The 17,559-nt window shown below is 42.6% G+C and overlaps 1 protein-coding gene across 1 annotated transcript in view; it reads right to left on the bottom strand.

Moving 5' to 3' along the window:
• Arfgef1 (ADP ribosylation factor guanine nucleotide exchange factor 1) overlaps positions 1-14,517 on the bottom strand; it is a 95,987-nt gene extending 81,470 nt beyond the window's left edge. Inside the window, exon 1 of the mRNA XM_021167539.2 lies at positions 13,841-14,517. Coding sequence (XP_021023198.1) covers positions 13,841-13,964 — 124 coding nt within the window. The 5' untranslated portion in view covers positions 13,965-14,517. The remainder of the gene's footprint in view (positions 1-13,840) is intronic.
• Positions 14,518-17,559: the final 3,042 nt, after the last annotated feature.

Below are 17,559 nucleotides of genomic sequence, written 5' to 3' on the forward strand. Positions count from 1 at the left end.
CCTGGAACTCACTCTGTAGACCAGGCTGGCCTTGAACTCAGAAATCCGCCTGCCTCTGCCTCCCGAGTGCTGGGATTAAAGGCGTGAGCCACCACGCCCGGGTCATTATTCCTTTTTATCAAAGGGGATATATGCTCATGATGTGTTCTTTTACAAGATTCAATACCAGATATTAGCTACAAAACTGACTTTACAATTAACGAGGCTTTTTAAACTACAAACACAAAACTATGTATTTTAAAGCTGAGGAAACAAAAATAAGATAGCCAAGGAAATACATGCCAAAATACATTATAATTAAATTTCAGAAGAGGGAAAATATTGAAAGCAGATACAGAGAAATGACACATTGTATACAAATGTATTATTTGAATGGCAGCGAAATTATCATGAAACACCATAAAGGCTAACATTTGGGTCAGTAGCACATTTCCATAACTATGTTTGATGTTCAGTGGAAAAACTAAATCCTAACTTTAGGACCCTGTGGCTGGAAAGATGGCTCACCAGTTAAGAACAATGCCTACCTACTCTTCCAGAGTCCTAAGTTCAGTTCCCAGCACCCACATGGCAGCTAACAAATGTCTGTAACTTCAGTTCTAGGATATCCACTACCCTCCCCCAGACATACATGCAGGCAAAACATCAATGCACATTTAAAATAACAATAATAAATCATATTTTAAAAGCTTATTTAAAAAATCAAGACTTTGTAAGATGGGAGTAACTGAGAAAAATCACCACTAGGGTTACCTTAAAAGGAATTCATAATAACAACAAACATGGTAAAGAAAATTTGAAACATCAAAAGAATTGAAAAGATTTAAGTACAGAAGGGAGAACAGAAAATAACAATAAGGATGTCTGAAAAGTCATAAGGAGTATTATTAACTACCTACCTAAAACATATACCTATACCATATGTAAGTCTATATATGTCTGTATACGTTATATATACTTACTTATTATATACTTATATAATTCTATACTTATTATAGTACTTAATACTCCTTATGTGTCACACACACACACACACACACACACACAGAGAGAGAGAGAGAGAGAATGAATAAATAAAAATTTCTCATATGGGCTTACAATGTTTCCCCCCAAAGGGCCACAGACTTACAAAAACCCCAATAGCAGACATGAGAAGCCCTCTTCTGAGTTGTCGGTCAGGGTCATCCAAGAGACTCCCAAATATTACAGGCTAATTGCTATTGTCCTTTGTTGCCCTTCTTTCTCAGGAATTGAAGGTTAAGTCACAATTGCTGACAACGCCTTACATTTTGGACCCAGGACCCATAGGACCTGAGCTGGATCTGACCAGAAAGCCTCCTTCCTCAAGACCATGCAAGTTTCTAAAGGAGGGAAACGACGAATACAGAGCCCTACCTAGCAGCTATGGCACCTATGAACCACAACTATGGCCAGCACAGCATGATATCCCTAAGGGTGCAGTAGTGCTCACATGCCTTGGCGGTAATCAATGACTCTCCATTGGACTTAGAACCTGCTAGACCAAAGGATCATGGAGAAAGACTTAGAACTACCATTTTACCAAATCAGCATATTCCCTACTACATTCTAAATATTTGTCCTTAAACCCTCAGATGAGTGCAATCCTCAGCCATCATCAAGAAACCTCTTTGCAGTAGATGGGGACCATTACAGAAAACTGCAACTGAAAATAAATGCAGAGTTGTAGAGCACAGTCCTAATGGATACACCTACAAAACAACTCCTGCACCCAAGGCACATAAGTCACTGAAAGTGGAAGAGAAGCTCAAAGACTAGAAGTGTTGTGCCTGGCCAGTAGATCACAACCTGGGTTCTAGCCTGGAAAGGCATTTTGGAAACCTGGAAGAGAAGAGGGGCTGGGCTGCGTGAGATAAGGAAGGAACCAAGACAAAGCTCTCTGCTCAAGGTTCAATTTTTACTATTCCGGCACTCAGTTATAAAGGAAGGGGGAGGGGCCCAATTCCCGCCAAATAATCTTGGGGTCCAGTAGCAGGGTGATCACGTGATGGCTCCAAACAGCAAAACGACAGGTTCCAGCAGTGGGCGTGGCAGAACGATTGAGCGGGAAGCTCCACCCCTAAACAAGCAGGTTTCAGGCTGGGAGAGGGGAGACTACATAGAAGAGCCAGAGGAACAGAAAGTTTGTTGTGAGACTGTCTTCTTCTAATGTCAGAGAAACCAAATCTATTTAAATCTCATCAACAAGGCTGCCAAAACATGACCTGAACAAGGATGATACCAATAGACATGTTAATATGTCTATTAACTCAAGTGGCCCTAACCCCCCCCCCCCAAATATAGACAATTAAGGAATACTGAGAATGAGAGAAATAGTCTTCCTCAGGGAAGAGTATATTAATTGGTTATCCAATACCAAATGGTCAGCTCTGAAAACATGCATACAAGTAACATTATATGGACTGAGCAGACTGTTTATATATTTGATAACACACAAAATGTAGTAAAAAAAGAGACCATGAATTTGAAAGGAGAGGGAATACAGCCCATGGGTGGAAGGTGTTAGAGCTACAGATGTAGCTTTATGGATATTGTAGCGTGACTGCTATGGGGTAATCAATCGTTTTCTGGTTGGATTTGAAGCCCGTACAGGCCAAACTCACACCTGGTATTGTAAGCCTGATCAAAAAACTCTATGGAGTCAGTATTCTGCTAGCAGCCTTCAGAAGCTCCTCCTGCACCGTGCCTGTCTGGATGCTGCCATGTTTCCACCTTGATAATGGACTGAACTTCGGAACCTGTAAGCCAGCCCCAATTAAATGTTGTCCTTATAAGAAAAAAAAATCTATGGCTGGATAGGTCAGACTCTACTGTTGCTGTTTTGCTGAGAGGATATGTTGTACTCATAAAACTTTCTACATATTTATGTTTATGTTCCTAGATTTGTGTTGCTCTCTGCTTTGATAAGAGAAACTTCTTTTTGCAGAGGACAGACTTATAACTAGCCAGCATGCTCAAAATAAGCCTCTAGGGGCTGGAAATGGCAGCAACCACATGGTGGCGCACAACCATCTGTAATGAGATCTGACGCCCTCTTCTGGTGTGTCTGAAGACAGCTACAGTGTACTTACATATAATAAATAAATAAATCTTTAAAAAAAAAAAGTAAGCCTCTAAATGAAACAGAATTGAGAGAATATGGCAGAAGAGGGTGCAAAGGATGTAGGAGAAAGAAGAGTGCTGTTCAACATTGACTTTCCAGCTATGATATGGCTGTTGCTCTCATGAGCTCACTGTGGCTGTGATTACTTCCACATGACCCGCACAAGCCTGGGTCTACCAGCATTCCATCTTGGATAAGGCTTCCACCCTCCTGAGGGAGCTACTGGTAGTTAATGCCTGCTAGGGACAGGTGGTGAACACATTCTTTTTGTGGTGTCACTATTGGTTAAATTGCTCATGTGCCTGTAAGTAATCCCTTACCTATGCATACATAAGCAACTCTAAACTCACTAGGTCTCACTCTCTTATGTGCACACACACATATACACACATGCACACACACACACAAACACACAAAAGCACAAATGTTAGGGAATAGGACTACAATAAAAGCCAGTCTATGCAGAATCCTCGAGAACTTAAACAACTCTTCAGATTCCCAAATGCATAATCAAAAAGGTTTTGATCCCTAGCACCATAAAGTCAAGGAATAGGGAAGGAAAAAAGACGAAACGAAAAACAGAAATAACTGGTGTTGCCACAGTAAGAACATCTGGTGACATTTCTTCAGTTTTACTTTTTAAAATGGTTTGGAGGAACTGCCTGTCATTGTCGTTGTCTTCTTTTAGAAAAGGTATAAAGTAACTTGCCAATTTTATTTGAATTATAAATGTAAACAGACTTCAGCAAATGCCATATAGCGTCTCCTCTGTCTAAAATCTTAGGCCTGAATTCAATCTCATGCATCAAAAATGGAAATGTTTGACATTCATACCTTGGCTACTTATGTTTTTATCTCATTTCTTAGAAAACTCTGGACAGGCATTGGCTGTGATATTTAGATTCAAATTTGAGAGAAAATTATGGCTTCAGATTTTCCTACAGTCACTATTATAATAAAAGGTATTTCTAAAGTGTTTATTTTTTCTGAATGAAAAATAATGTACACTATGCAGACCAATTTAGTACCATCTGTGTTTGTCTGCCTATGTGCACAGATTTGCTTCACAAAACAAGAGAATACAAAAATAAATAATTGTGCTTGACTCTTTTCCATTTAACCTATACTAAAGTCTCAGACTTTCTACTTAATCCATACCAAACCCTAGACCGCTCCCCACGAGATTCATGGGCAATCAAGAGTAGAGCCCAACATGTAACTAATATTTTCTGTATTTTAAAAATGAAAATTCAAATTAAGAGATCAACTTGATCTGAAAAATGAGGAAAAACTTTTTCATTAGTTTCTAGGACTTTCTAAGAGTTATCAATAAACTTAGTGACTTAAAACAACAGAAGATTCTTCTCTCAGTTTGGAGCAGCAGAACCAAGGCTCTAGGAGGAACTCCCCTTTGATTAGCTGGTAGCCTCTAAGGTGCCTTGATTATGACAGCATAATTCCAGACTCTACCACTATTTTCACAGTGCCTTCTTGCTTTGTGTGCCTCTATGCCCTATCCTCTTCTTGTAAGGGTAACAGTCACTGGATTATAATGCCTACTCTAAATCCAAGGGGATTAATATTTAGATCCTTAATGACTCATGTATGCAGAACTCCAGAAAGGATCTAAAGAGAAAAAGCTCATTCTCTTTAGGGAAAAAAAATTGTTCTCACTGAAAAAAATCTGACAACTGATATTTGAATTTATTTTATATCATTCTCAGTGGAAAAACTTCTGGAGAGGGAGAAGAACATTTCTTTTTGTCTTGAGATAGGGTCTCATTCTATAGTCCAGGTCCACCTGAAACTCAGCATGCAGTGTAGGCTGGCCCTGAGTTCACTGCAGCTTCACAAGTGCTGAGATTACAGGTATGAGCACTGTCTTAATTCTGTTGCTGTGATAGCATACCCTGACAAAAGCAAGCCAGGGGAGAAAGAGTTTATTTTAGCTCCCAATTCCAAGTTATAGCTCACAGTCAAGAGCACAGAGAGGACAAATGAACCCATATTTTAATTTCTTCCCTTTTTATGTCTACACCCAAGGAATTGTACAACCCACTTTTATGCTGGTTCTTTCATTAATGTAATCAAGATAATATCCCACAGACATGCCTACAGGCCAACTTCATCTAAACAATCTCTTATTGAGACTTTCTTTTCCCAAGTGATTCTAGACTGTGTCAGTCCAGTTGACAATTAAAAGGCACCATCGATATTGGGGCTGGAGAGATGTCTCAGCCATTAAGAGCACTGACTGTTCTTCCAGGGGTCCCAACAACCACATGGTAGATCACGACCAGCTGTAATGAGATCTAATGTCCTGTTCTGGTGTGTCTGAAGAGAGCAACAGTGTACTCACATACTTAAATCTTTCATCATCATCAACAACAACAACAACAACAACAACAACAACAACAAACTGACTATCATAGCCACCATACTTGGCAGCCTTCTATTTTGAATTGTGTCCTTTTTTTTTAAAGTAGAAAATTTCCTATTATATCATTGGGAAACTCTTATTAAAAATTTCTAGAAGTAGTGGAAGTAGCTCAGCAGGAAAAGGTTTGTACTGTACTACAAACCCTCCTGACCTGAAGGGTTGGAAAGAGCCAGAGGCAGTAGAAGAATGTAATCAAACGAGTGTCTTCTGGAAACAACACATATGAACTCACAGTGATTGGGACAACATACCAGACCAATACCAGCATGGAAAATGGAGGTGTCTAGTAGAGGAGCTATTGACAACTGATAGCCTCTGGGAGAAAGAGAATCAGCTTTCTTTAAGTGTGTAGTACCTTGTAAACTGACTATGCTCATGTGGATGGCTGAACATTTAAGAATGTGTAGGCAACACAATAGGACTTCAGTAGAAAAAGGAAGTCAGGAAGATGAGTTGGTAGGGAAGGGGAGTACATCTAGAGAGATGGGGTAAGGGTTGAGGATGATTAAAACACACTGAACATTAGAGAATAAATTTTTGCTTTTTGTTTTTAATTCTAGGGCTGCGAAAGTAGCTAGTGGTAGAGAGCTTTCCTAGTGTGCACAAGACCCTGGGCTCAACCTCCAGCACCAAAACCAAAAAGGAAAAAAAAAAAAATTAAAGTCATGCACAATAAAGCATGCCTGTAATTTTACCACTTGACTGAAGGGTGCATAAGGTGACAGAGGGTAGGGCTCAGTTTGTGGATAGCAGAGGCTATATGTACCAAGATGTCAAGACTGCTTTAAAAAATTCACGAAAGAGGAATACTGAATGGCTGAGAAACACCTAAAGAAATGTTCAATGTCCTTAGTGATCAGAGAAATACAAATCAAAACGACCCTGAGATTCCACCTTATACCAATCAGAATGGCTAAGATCAAAACCTCAGGTGACAACACATGTTGGAGAAGATGTGGAGAAAGAGGAACACTCCTTCATTGCTGGTGGGATTGCAAACTGGTACAACCACTCTGGAAATCACTGGCGGTTCCTCAGAAAATTGGAAATAGACCTACCTGAAGATCCAGCATTACCACTCTTGGGAATATACCCAAAAGATGCCTCACCATGCCACAAGGGCACGTGTTCCGTTATGTTCATAGCGGCCTTATTTGTGATAGCCAGAAGCTGTAAACAACCTAGATGTCCCATGACAGAAGAATGGATGCAGAAAATGTGGCTCATTTACACAATGGAATACTATTCAGCTATTAATTACAAGGACATCCCGAGTTTTGCAGGCAAATGGAAGGAACTAGAAAATATCATCCTGAGTGAGGTAACTCAGACCCAAAAGGACATGCATGGTATGTGGATATTAGTCGGGGAAAAAACAAAACAAACAAAACAAAACAAAACAAAACTGTACAGAATATCCAAGATACAGTCCACAGAACTCAAAAAGCTCAACAAGCTAAAGTGCCCAAGTGAGGATGCCTCAGTTCCACTTGGGAGAGAGGAGAAAGCAATCACAAGTGGGGAGGGTGGGAGGGAGGGACCTGGGAGGGAAAGTGGATGGGGTAGGGTGGGGGAGAGGGAAACCCTATCTGGTATTGGGTGAGGGAAAAGGATTGAAGCCCTGAGGGCCAGCAGAAAGAATGTAAACAGGCAACCTCAGGAAATAAGAGGTTGGGGAAACCCCTCAGAATGCACCAGAGACCTGGGAGGTGAGAGACTACCAGGAATGGGACCTTAGATGAAACACCAGACAGTAGAGAGAAAGAACTTATAGAGCCCACCACCAGCAGGAAGACAGGACATCAAGTGAGGGATGAGGTTGCCCTCCCAGTCATATCTCTGACCCATAATTGTTCCTGTCTGAAAGAATTACAGGGATGGAAGTGGAGAGAAGCCTGAAAAGAAGGTCCAGAGACAGGCGCAAAGTGGGATCCAGCTCAAGGGGAGGTCCCAAGGCCTGACACTATTACTGAGGCTATGGAGCGCTCACAAAAAGGGATCTATCATGACTGCCCTCCAAAAGACCCAACAAGCAGCTGAAACAGTCAGATGTAGGTATTTGCAACCAACCAATGGACAAAAGCAGCTGACCCCTGTTGTTGAATTAGGGAAGGCTGAAAGAAGCTGAGGAGAAGGACAGTCCTGTAAGAAAATCAGCAGTCTCAATTAATCTGGACCCCTGAGATCTCTCAAACACTGGACCACCAAACAGACAGCATACACCAGCTGATTTGAGGTCCCCAACACACATACAGTAGAGGATTTCCCAGTCTGTGTTCATTCTGAGATGATGCACCTAACCCTCAAGAGACTAGAGGCCCCAGGGAATTTAAGGGTCAGGTGAGGTGAGGGATGGGGGCATCCATGTGGAGACAGGTGGGGAGGAGATGAGGGACATGGAGCAGATGGAGGGTGGATGGAATATGGAGTGTAAAAAATAAATTAAAAATAAAATTAAACAAAAAATATGTGTAAAGGCAAGATAATTATGTTTGCTAAAAAACAAAAACAACAAAACCAATGCACACAGACAGACACACACATTTGCAAGCATATAGTCAGAAAGAATGTATGTTTTGGGCTGAAGAGATAGATGGTTCAACAGTTAAGAGCATTGACCACTCTTTCAGAGGACCTGGGTATGGTTCACATTATACACATGCACTTGACTTACATACATACATGCAGGCAAAAGGCTCATACACATAAAATATGCAAATTTGTAAAAATAAAGTAAAAATATTTTGCTTGGAACATCAATAATTTCTGTGTTTTTCTTTGTTAGATTTGCTTCCTCAATTGTGCACAAGGAATATGACAAACACTTCCTCAAATTATTTTCTATTCATAATTTTATCTATGAGATAAAGGTTATCAATTGTCCACAAGGAATATGACAAACACTTCCTCAAATTATTTTCTATTCATAATTTTATCTACGAGATAAAGGTTATCAGGAGAGTCAATTTAGTATCCGCCAGGAGATGGAAGGGGAAACAAAAGGAAACTAGTCTTCAACCTTAGTCATCCCATGAACCTTTTTTGACACAAGGTCTCAAGTAGCCCAGATTGATCTTGAACTCCTGATTCTCCTATCTCCAGTTGCTCAGTTCTGAGATTACAGACCTATAACACCACATCTGCTTTATTCTCTGGTGGAGACTCAACAGAGGCAGTCCTGCATACTAGACAAGTACTCATCCACTGAGCTTCCAACCCAGCTGTTCTTGTTTTTGAGACAGGATCTGGTGTTGCCACCACCATCCTTAAACTCCTTGATCATCATCGACCTAACAAGTGCTGGGATTATAGCATGTCCTTCTCTTTGCCTGGCTACCAGCTACCTAACTGGAATGTGACTACTATTTTCCCTAAACACAGGACTGCTCAGAAGAACTGTCTCAGCAGCAGTTCTGGTCATTGCATTAACCACTCTGTCTTTTCTCTTAAACAGTGACCAACATGTGTCCCTGTGGCATTAACTACATTAAAAGACTGAAAACGGTCTCATAAATCTAGGAGAAGCTAAATAAAATTCAGCAGGTTGCTTTAGAGAATTTTCATGTGCATTTTAAACTTCCAAATGGAAATAAGATTATATTTTGACTGTAACCTGAACTTACTTTGTCAACTCAAATTTGTGGGTTAAGAGTTTCTCTAAAGGTTAGGCTTCATTTTATTCATGGCCATTCTGAATAAAGGATCCTTAAAACCAACCTAAAATGTGAAAGTAAAGACCAGTATACACTGGATCTTTTTTTACTCAAAGATTCAGGCAGCTCAGGTACTTAACACCATCTTTTACTTTAGATAGCAAGGAAGACATGCTAATTGATTAAAATTGTATCTTAAATGTGTTAGGAAGGTAGGAGGCAGCTCACTGGGCAAAGTGTACTGCACAAACATGAAGCCCCAGCACCCACACAAAGCCAGGTATGCACAATGACACATATTTGCTACCCCAGTGCTGGGAGGTTGGGGTAGACTGGGAAATAAAAGAGGCTCACTGCCCTGACAGTCTTACAAAGATGATAATTTCCAGGTTGAATGGGAAGAAGGCCCTGTCTCAATATATAAGGTTTATCACCATATTATATATGGTGATTGTGTAGGACACTCAACACTGGCCTGTAGCATCCATATAGGCGGGCCCGCGCGCACGCACGCACACACACAGGCAAATATACCCACACATAAATATGCACATGCACATACTGGCACAAATTTTGTGAAACTGTTTGGAGATGTCACTTGCTTGTAAATGGTGATAAGTAAAAGTACCACAAACCAGCACCGTAGACTGCAGTCTCCACTCACATTCTTTTATTACACTACCACTTGAAATAAGAACAGGTTAGTGAGGCCGAAGTAAGGCAGGTCTGTAATATTTGCATCATGATATTACATTCTTATTTCTGACAAGTTCAAGGTAGCTCACATCTCTCAACACTAGAGAGGCCAAAGTCATCCTGACTGCTGTATTTGGGTTAGTCTGGTCTACGTAGCTAGTACCAAGCCAATCAAATCTACCTAGCAAGACCTTGTCTAAGTAAGTAAGTAAGTAAATAAATAAAGTATATATTTCTAGGGTAAATTATATTTATGGGTAACAAACTCATAAGAAAGCTAAGTCAACAGGATAATTTCACAGTATGAGGAACAATAGAAACTCATATTCTGCCTGAGGAAAACTGACTTCTCTTGCGTCCCTGTTGGTCTCCCTGGTCTGTCTTCCTGAAAACCTTCTCTCTCTCTTACTTTGCAGCAGTGTCGATTCCAACCATGAACTTTCACTCCACCATCTGTAGTTATTATCACAGCTATCTAAAACCAGAAGTTGACTAGTTTACTTACATCCTAACATCAAAGAAACTCCTGAACCTAGAAGCCTGGCTGGAGGATGTCCCAACAGAACCTCCCCAAAGAGAAACAATGCCACCACCTTCAAGCTCTATCCTGAACAATCTTAAATTCTTTGAAACTAAAAATAGCTCAGCTGTTGTCTCATCTGCCAGCAGATGGCCAGACTATTTTTAATGCAGGATTCTCAAGAGCAGGCATGGATCACACTAAGCTAGGGTAGCAGAGAATCCCTCAATGTTCACTACACAGAACTATAGGGCAGGTACCAAGAGAGGGCAACCTGGAGCTAGCTGTTCCTGGGCTTCCTACTAATTTAACAAGGAAAGGCTCTTTTACAACCATTCTGTAAAATAAAATCTAACATGCTAGAAAATTTAAAATAAGCTTTAAATAATTGTATACCCTTTAAAGATGCGTTACTGTTTGTAAACATTGAAAATTCATTTATATAGTATCTTTGAGAGTGGAAAATGTTTTTGCTGTGAAACCCAACCAAGAAAGCCTGAAATTCATTCATGGCAATCTATCCTCCCAACTGCTGGCAGTATGTGCATCAGTCACTGAACCTGACTTCTACTGTTTGTTTACAAAAAAGTTATATTTTAAGTCAAAATAGAGTATTCTTAAGAGTTCATGATAAGCTCTAATTTTATGAGTATTATTTACAGAAAAATTCTTTTAACTGGTTATTATAATAAAGGGGAGATAGGCATAACAAATATCAATAATCTGAATGCCAATAAATTTGTTTTCAAACAAAACCAGAAAAGGATTCAAAGTCTGGCATAGTGCATGTTTCCTAGCTTACTGCCCATCTCCTTTCAGCTCCGTGTTAAGTGTTCAACAACATCTAAAGAGAGAATGAATCTATACAGGAATATTTACAAGGGTTTTAACAATAGCCACACACACCGGCAGGCACCAGTAATCCCAGGACCTTGGAGGCAGAGGCAGGAGGATTGCCACAAGTTCTACAGTTCAAGGGTAGCCTGGTCTACATACTGAGCTCCAAGTCAGCCAGTGATAGATAGCAGCTATCCCAAACTTAATACTGACAGATGACTGAAGAAAAAAAACCATCAGGGGTTATTTACCATGAGACTGCATACTGAAAATTTACTTTGTAGAGAGCTAAATGTAACTTTTATGAAATATGGAAAATGCCTCTTGTTAAAAACAAAAACACCCAAAAAACTTCCTGTAAACAAAGTATTCTGGTACTCGTCAACTGGCAAAATCTGATTTAAAGAGCACACCATCAAGAATTCCTATGCCTAAAAATGTCAGGGCTGCAGTTAAGGGAGTTAGAGACCTTCTGAAGAAATGTAGAGTGGCAAGAATACCAGATGCAGCTAGCAGAAGAAGGCACTCACATCCACTGAGTCCACTACCCTTAACTGGACTGACAAAGTCCAAGCACAGTAATACTGAAACGTAACAAAAGCTGGACTTAAACCCCAGACTCTCATTTCCATGAGCTGCCAACATTATTTTAGTATTTGGAAAGAGAAAAAAAGTACATAAAAAAGTTTGCTTAAAACCTGTAAATGTGTATGCTTTAGCATCCTGGAAATACTTTCTGGGCTGTGGATATTTTTCAGTTGATAGAATGCTTGCCATTACGAATCAATCCCTGGGTTCCATCCTCTGCATTGCATCTCTAAAACAAGGCATTTGTCTATAATCCCAGAATTCAAAATCAGAGACAGTGGTTTAGGAAAGTTCAAGTTGTCCTCAGCTACAAAGAAATATTAGGCCAGCCTGGGCTACTTGGAACCTGTCTGCATGCCCCCATGCCCCTTGCAAAAAAAAAAAAAAAAAGGAAACTCTAACACAGCAAAGCTTAGTTCTTAAATACTAAAGCTTTAATTTTGAATTTCATTTGTTTTTTTTTTTTTACCCTGCCAAGTTACTGAAAACCCTACAGCAACAATAATTTTAAAAGTTCTTAAAACCCTTCCAATCACTCCAATTAATAATGACTTCTTTCAGGACCAAAATATAAATTCAATTTTTGCAACTGTACAATAGTCTTCTCATTCACCTGGAAACGTGTTGTTAGTTACAATAACAAAATGGGAACTTATGACCAATGAAGGGGCAAAGGAAGGAACTACTTAAGTCCACTATACTACTACATTAACAACAAAACAGCACCAACAAAAAGGACCATTATTTTGGTGGATGTTAAACAAATCCATTTGATGTTTTTCATATTACTAAGTATTGAGAAAAACGAGGAAGGGCGGCTGTAACATTTCGAGTAAGTTAAATGGTAGTCTTAAGTCAAAACTTAAATGCAAAATTGTCTCTAACCTATCTGGACTCCTTACTTTAGCATAAAGTTAGTTTGTCCCCTTTCAAAAATGTTTTTCAAAAATCACTTTTAACCATTTTCATTTCTTGCAAATTTGAGCTGCTCTGGTCCAGGGCTATAAACAAAAGTGTAAGCATCACGAATTTATCTGTGTTAAATGTTCTGGCTTCTCCCTTAACAATTCTCTTATTGATGAATGCACTAGACCTACCAAACCTACCGCCTCAAACAAATCGTTACCTGCCTACCATGGTTTTATAGGTATTGCTTGGGATTTGCCCTGCTGTGGCTTCATTACACTAGACCTCTTCTGTCTGAACTATAAATCACAACGCAAGCCTGAGAGCAGCTGCCACTGTCCAGACAAGTGGCTGTTGGGCGTCATTGTCTTTCTCTTTTCTCTCATTTCACACACACCCCTTTCTGTGTTACCTAAAGTCAATTTATCTAAAGGCTCTTTCCTTCCCCATTTCCACACAGACACGGCCACCACCACCCCTTAACCTCTGAGAGTCTTGTTCTTCCAGGTCAGCCCAGTAGGCTACATTACTACTCTTTTTTCCTGTAGCTGGGGCAGAGAGATGGCAAACTCGAGGCACCTTTTGCAACCCCCTTTCTCGAGATTGTCAACGAGGGAACAACTTCAACCTTTCTTCCCAAAGTACCACGCCAAATCATAAAGTTATTGTAATTGCAATACGGAACCCTCCCCCACGCTCAGTCTCGTCAGATCGGCCCCACCTCAATTTCTAAGCTAATAAACAACAGCTCATCTTCTGCTCCATCACAAAGGATGACATTCTGTCCGCACCGCAGGGGCCACCAACAACCCTCCCCCCATTCCGTCCTGTGGACCACTCGAAGCCAGGTGCCTCGCGATCCTTAACCATCTCGAGTTCCAGGGGCCCCGGCTGGCCGCCTTTCCTCCTCCACTCAGCCGGTGCCCCGCGTCCAGCCGAGTTGCTGTCAACTCCAGTCGGGCGGCCAGCAGCTGACCAGGGCCCCCCGGACCAGCCGCCCGCCACGCCGCCCACCTCTCGCGGCCGGCACCCCGCGCCGCGGCCTCCTCCGGGCTCACCTAGGGCCACCTCGCACGCTTTGCGCAGCTGGGAGTGATGCGCCTTCTTCACTTCCTTGTCGGCCAGAATCTTCTCCAGGGCCCGGGTCAGGAACATGTTCTTCGTCTTCTTGCCCTCATACATGGACGCGGAGGAGGCGGCGGCGACGGTCCCGGCGGCTGGAGGGAAGGCGGAGGAGGGGGACGGGGACCGGGACGAGAACGAGGACGGGGAGGGAGAAAGGCGAGGAGGTGGCGGTGGGGGCGAGGAGGCGTGGAGGGCAGCGGCGGCACCAGGAAGCGGCGGGCGACGCGGAGCGGCCGCGGGGCCGCCAAGGGCGTCGAAAGCCTCGCCACGCTCGAGGGGCCGCCGTTCGAGGGCCGCGCCCGTCCGGCCTCGGCGCCGTCGGCCCGGGGGTCGCTTCCCGGCCGCCCGCCTCACTCGTCCCTACGGCCCGGCGGCGGCGGCGGCGGCACTCGGCCCGGGCGGCCGTCTTCCCGGGGCCGAGGGCCTAGGTGGCGGCGCCTCACACTGCCAGCAGGCGCGAGGCTGCCCTAGCTACCGTGGGGACCAGCATCCGCCGCAGCCGCGGACTGGCCTCCATCACCGCCGACCTGCCCCGGACGCCATGTTGAGAGGAAACGACGCGTCACGCAGCGGCCGAACGGCTGCGGAGAGGAAGCGGCGGCGGCGGCGGCGGCGGCGGCGGCGGTGCCAGCCCAGAGCTGCCGCGGCGCCGAGAGGCAAGGGGCGGAGGGCGGCGCGGGAGGAGCGGCCGGAGCTGCAACTCTACGGCGGCCCGGCGGGGACTCGCCGCCTCCCGCGTTCGCCTGCAGGGCAGCGTGGGGCGTGGCGGGCGTCCTGCTGCGCGGCACGGCGTGGCGCGGGGCTTCTGCTCCTGCGGGCTACTGGGATGCGTGATCGGAGCACAGGGGCGCTCCCAAGGCTCGGACGACAGGACCCCTGCCTACCGTGCGCTGGCTTCCCCAACTTTCTGGACAGCCGGTCGCCGGGGAGCAAAGTTCCTCGCGGTCCTAGGGCCACAGGGACACCCGCATCGCTCCCTCAGGCGCACCTGGTTTCCGCCTGCCACGCGGGGTCTAAATTTCCTTCTCAGGTGTAGGAAATTGCTATCCTTGACCGATACTTTCAATTACTTCAAGATGGATCTCTTTTGCAAAACGTAAGCTAAAAACCAGTGGGCGAGGATTCAGGAATATTTTCACTTTTTAAATCTCTCAGTAGGGTAAATCAGTAAACCCTAGGTTTCATGCCCTTTTCCGATTGACACTGAAGTTAAGGTGAGTGCTTCTGACTCAGGTGCACAGAGCCCTCCCGTTCTGTACCTTTAATCCGGAGGTTTCAGAATGGAAAAGCTTTAAGTACAGATACTCCTGACCATACTGTGCCTACTTTAATGCTAAAGAACTCAAATTTCTGCATTGCTTCTGGGAGAAAACGTTAAGAATCCCATGAAATAAATGCAGCGGGTTTACAAGGGGTTCCAGGCTATTGCGTGTCTCCAGCAACATGGGATCCGGTTAGGATATAGCTTTTGCTTTCTTTTCCTTAGATTGTGTTAGCTGTGGATTTATATTTATGCAGCAATCAAAATCCAAATATGTGAACGCTGCAAAGTGACAAGACTTGAGACGTGTGAAAAGCCAAAGGAAATAAAAATGGGAAATCTGAAGGTGACATACAATTAAAATGGATAGATACATCAAAATGTGGTTGTCCTGAGAAATCTACAAATCCATTACCTTCATCTTAAACACTAAAATCCGAAATTAGAGATTCATTTTGCTCCTACATCAAATATGATGTACATTCTGTTATACATCAGGAAAACATACTCCATTTCTAATTTGTCTTTGCTTCCTAATGCCAGGGTTAAACCAGGTTTCATTGAAAGTACTATCTGAGCCAGGCGTGTTAGAGAACGCCTTTAATCCCTGCACTGGGGAGGCATGTGGATTTCTGAGTTCGAGGCCAGCCTGGTCTACAAAGTGAGTTCCAGGACAGCCAGGGCTATACAGAGAAACCCTGTCTCTATTTTTAGCCGCATTAACATTCTCTGGCCTCCCTTGCAGCTAGACATAGCCAATAGGTTTAGCTCATTAAACAAAAATTTTCAGAAACTACCTGCTACTCCCTTTTCTTGTCTTTGGCCACATAGTAAAGAGAGCAGAACAACAAATTCAAAAGAGTTTGAGCCTCTGAATTACTCTTAAAGCAGAACAACCCATCATCATGAATAACTGTTTTGTATTTTACATGAGCCAAGTAAAACTTAACAGTTATGTTTGTTGTTTTTATACTAAGCGACAGACATGGGTGTCAAAAATGAGCAACCGAGAAACCCTTGCCCTTGAAGAGCTCACAGTGTATTTAATTGCAATCTATAGTCATTTTGTCATCTTGCTTGTTTATTGGTTGCCTACTTCTCTCATAGGAGCAAGGATCTCATCCATCTTTTCCTGTGTCCACCGTCTACTGCGTTGCTGGCATAGGGAATTCTTACAATACACTTGTCAAATAGAAACTTGGGTAGATGAAAGACATGAGACAAAGGTAGCCATGATACCTTCCCTTGTAGAGCTTATAGTATGCAGAGATGTGTTGACAACTAGAGCGTAGGTAGTTGCAAAGTGTAAGTATGATTAAAGGAAGTGCCAGCAGGCAGTCCACTGCAGATTGTCACTGCAGGAATAACTCGCCAGAGAAAGTGTCAATTAAACTGGAAACTGAAGGAAGGAGAAGTTAGATAAACTAAGTCTGGAGGGAATGATGTGATAAAATTGGTGATTTAAAACTAGATTCATGTATACATACATGAAATTACCAAAACCAATAAAAATTATAAATAATATCTTTGTGGTCTGGTGAGTGGAGGGGCCCAGCAAGGATGTAGACAGAACAGTAAACAGTCTCAGCAGTGCAGGATGACCCGTAACCCATGGCCACCACGTAAAGTCTTGGGATCAAGCCTTATTCATCTGCTCAGGTTAGGGACTTTGTCTAATTTTTTATAAAAATTCTAGAGGATTTTAAAGAGGAAAGGTGGATTGGATAGGACTCAGAAAATTGGCGTCAAAGATAAAATGCTCAAATGCTGAGTTTTGAGTGAGGACCAGAAATAACATTTGTAGGGATAAATTAGACTGGAGTGAGAGTAGATTTAAGACTGAGGTATGCAACTTTCAACTTTAGGAAAAAGCACTTCTGAAAACATAATTCCAGTTCCTCCCTTGTCAAGCCTGCAACTTCACCCAAGAGGCAGGAGTAGACTGGGAATGCTCTCAGGAGGGGAGCTCACCTGCCTGCTTAGAACTGAGATGTTAATTCACTTGAAGCAAAAATGGAATTAGATTCTAGAACAAGGCTGGCATTCTTGGACGAGAAAGGGAAAATGCTCTTTTTGGCCTTTTATTGACAGGTACTCAGAGGGCACCAAACTTGAGTAAATATACATGAAACTGGGAGTATGGACATGGACATTTGTTTCCTTTTACTGTTCACTCACAGTGCTTGGTTTATTCAATTATGTGAGTAAGCCCTCTTCAGTATTCCTTGAAGTTTTCCAAAGTTTCAAATTCTATTTCTATTCCTTATCACTGAAAAACTCGTTAATTTTCCTGGTATCAGTAACCTTACTGTACAATGTCTGTTTTGCCTTTTCTCTTTGAAAAAATTTCCACTTTGGTTCTAAGGAGTCAAATATCAAACAATAAAAGCA

This window comes from Mus caroli, chromosome 1 (assembly GCF_900094665.2).
Source record: "Mus caroli chromosome 1, CAROLI_EIJ_v1.1, whole genome shotgun sequence".
NCBI lineage: Eukaryota > Metazoa > Chordata > Mammalia > Rodentia > Muridae > Mus > Mus caroli.